This window comes from Colletotrichum lupini, chromosome 9 (genome assembly GCF_023278565.1).
Source record: "Colletotrichum lupini chromosome 9, complete sequence".
In the NCBI taxonomy this organism is placed as follows: Eukaryota; Fungi; Ascomycota; class Sordariomycetes; order Glomerellales; family Glomerellaceae; genus Colletotrichum; species Colletotrichum lupini.
Genome location: NC_064682.1, coordinates 836,654 through 839,542, shown reverse-complemented (window position 1 = coordinate 839,542; position 2,889 = coordinate 836,654). Strand labels below are relative to the sequence as shown.

The 2,889-nt window shown below is 49.2% G+C and overlaps 1 protein-coding gene across 1 annotated transcript; it reads right to left on the bottom strand.

Annotated features, from left to right (window-relative positions):
- Positions 1–299: 299 nt before the first annotated feature.
- Positions 300–2,629, bottom strand: CLUP02_16158 (uncharacterized protein; the record flags this gene model as incomplete). Its single annotated transcript, XM_049295082.1, has 5 exons — positions 300–308; positions 454–1,200; positions 1,382–1,538; positions 1,712–2,191; positions 2,250–2,629. 5 exons carry the CDS (start codon positions 2,627–2,629, stop codon positions 300–302), a joined length of 1,773 nt encoding a protein of 590 aa, XP_049152229.1.
- Positions 2,630–2,889: the final 260 nt, after the last annotated feature.

Genomic DNA, 2,889 nt, shown 5'->3' with positions numbered 1-2,889 from the left:
GATACTTAAGATTTATTAGATTAATAATAAAAATAACCTTATAGACGCTTTTATAAAAATAGTACTAAATAAGGGATTAGAGTAATTCGTAAGTAGTAGAAAAGTTACTATATAAATAGAGGGATAGGTTATATAAAAAGAGTAGAGAAAAGGGGGAAAAAAAGACGACCTAGTAAACGGGCCCGAGGTTGAATTATACCTCTAACTATAGTAGTTAAATCGATAAAAAAAAGAGAAAGTTAGTATCGGATTAGAAGTCTAATTCGACCGCGGCATATAGCCGACTACGCAGGGGCTAATTAGGGGCCCTATTTACGATTATCGTAGCTAGCCTAACCTACGGTTAGAACCTCCTTTTTACACCTACTATATAGATATTTATATAGTTTAATTAATCTCTTCGTTAACTACGGTTCGAACCAACTACCCTGTAATAGGGATACTAACACTCACCAAGGATATCGCAGTCTCAACCGTCTTCTGCGCTCCTGCAAAGTCCAAGACAACATCGAATATTTCGCCTGAGAACGTGCTCAAGTCTGTGGCACAGTCGACAGCACCGAATTCCTTGGCCTGTTCAAACTTGTTCGTGTTGATGTCGACGCCAAAGACTCTAGCACCACGGTGTACCGCAATCGCCAGTCCGTTCAACCCCAAACCGCCTAGGCCAATGACAGCAACCGTGTGCGATGCAGATACTCGACCCTCAGCGACGACGGCGTGGTAGGCAGTAGCAACGGAATCCGTAGCCACAGCAGCCTCGGCAAACCCCACTTGATCTGGAATCTTGACAAGATTCTTGATGGGAGCGACAGCATATTCGGCGTATCCACCGTCGCAGCCGACACCTAGAGCTTCGTGGAAATTTCTTTCTTGGATTGGATGGCCTACACAGGCAACAGCTACCCTGTCACCGACTTTGAATGATGTGGTTGAAGAGTCGCCTAGCTCAGTAATGATACCAGAAACCTCATGGCCCAAAGTCACGGGCAGCGCGCACATCCACGCTGCGCCGCCGCCGTGGAGGACGTGGGTGTCGGAGTGGCAGAGCCCGGCGGCTTTGACGCGGATGAGGGCCTGTTCGGGGCCCGGAGATGGGATGGGGACATCTTGGAGGGCAAGGCCCTTGTTGGGGCCGAGGAAACGGAAGGCTTTCATGGTAGGCCGAGCTACCTTATGGTGCGCAAGAGAGTATGGAAGCTGAATGGTCCTGTCAATTGTCTTGCTACTTCTTCAAGCATCGCTGCAGAGCTCTTTTGTAGTTCTACATCCGCGCCGCTATCAGACTCAACGGGCATCTTGATACCTCAGACAAAGCAATCGTGAGATTGTCAGTGGATTCGCTGCTGTTGATATACGATGATTCATAATGAGCTCAAACCTTAAGTTGCGGGATGGCCATATAGGGTAATCTCTTGTCCAGGCGTGCCAGGGCACCCTTGATCAACCCAGGCTCGGCACTTACCCACCTCAGCATGGGGGTGGGCAGCTCCGGTGATAGAAAGTGGCAACACGTCACACCGGCAGAAGTGGTGCATCTATCTAGGCAGTACGAAGAGTATCAGCTAGGTAGATGCATGCAAAATTGCCAAAGCCAGGCAGATGTCGAAGCGACCCCAAAAGATCCAGTGATCAGTGATGCCAGACACCGAGTTATCAATTACTACTCATATTCTCAAGCTGCCCATCCTTCAATAACTTCATAGCTCACAGCATAGTATATCTGTGAGTAATACTTGTGCTGGCATCAACATCAGCATTCAGGGCGTCTCTGAACTCCCCTAGAGACAAACGTCTCTTTGACATGCAAGACTCAATGACTTCGGGGTTTCGTCTGAGCAAGCCCATGTTGACTAGACTAAACGGGCCTTCCTGATCAAGTGTCCCCACAGCGCTCGCCCAATCTTTGGAGGCATCGAATCCCTCGGGGACTCCTTTGCCAGTCGAACCGAAGGAGAACATGATGATCGTTCTGCAGCCGTCGCCACTACCGCTCTCGCAAGCTTCATAGCTCAAGGAGTAGCCTCTAGCAATCAAATGACTGGCAATAGCGGCAACTGCGGCGACGGTGCTCGGGGAGGTGGGGGGAAATGGCCACTCAACAGAGCCAATCCATTCAGCTGTCGCCGCTTTCCCGCCATCAGCTGGAGCATCCCAGTCGATAGGCTTTGCGAGCCCGGGTAGCTTGTCACTAAGACTTGCGGTTAGCGAAATCTGGTTCTTGTCAATAGGGGTTAATAAGCTCTCACATCAGAGATTGCAGCCCGTATGAACTCTCAGCTACAGTATTTACTTCAGCCATGATGAGACTTTGCGGCCGTCGCTTTTGAGCAGCATGCCAGGCTACAATGTCAGCCTGGGTGGTGTTGTACGTCGCTGTAGGTTTCCCATCAACATCGACATGGATGCTAGCCGTAGGACCGCTGACCGAGGCACAGAATCCAAAGTCCATTTTGCAGGCTCTGGTTTCTCTCGCAATGTTCTCGAGATTCAAGTCCTCGTGGATGGTTTGGTTGAAGATGCCGATGAGGAACTGCGAAGTAAGAGACGCGTAATAGCTCCCGCTGGTTCCGCTAATTCCATTTCCAAGTGATCCAGCATGGGCAATCATGGAGGACTGATCCATCATTGATGAGCCGTGAATCAGGTCTTCTGGTACGTTCAGTTTAGTAAGATTTCGGGAATAGTGACTGTATCACCGATACTAGGGTGGCTGGTCTGTTTCTTACCTCCGGGATAATGAGCGGTCTGGAGATGTAAAACATCTAGCTTTAGACAGGAAGGAGACGAGACCTCCACTCCATCTGTTAAACAGAATCCGCTTCAGTAAATGTCAAAACACAGACAGTCTTCCAGGTACAACAAACAAGTATGATCGGTGTCGTTCTT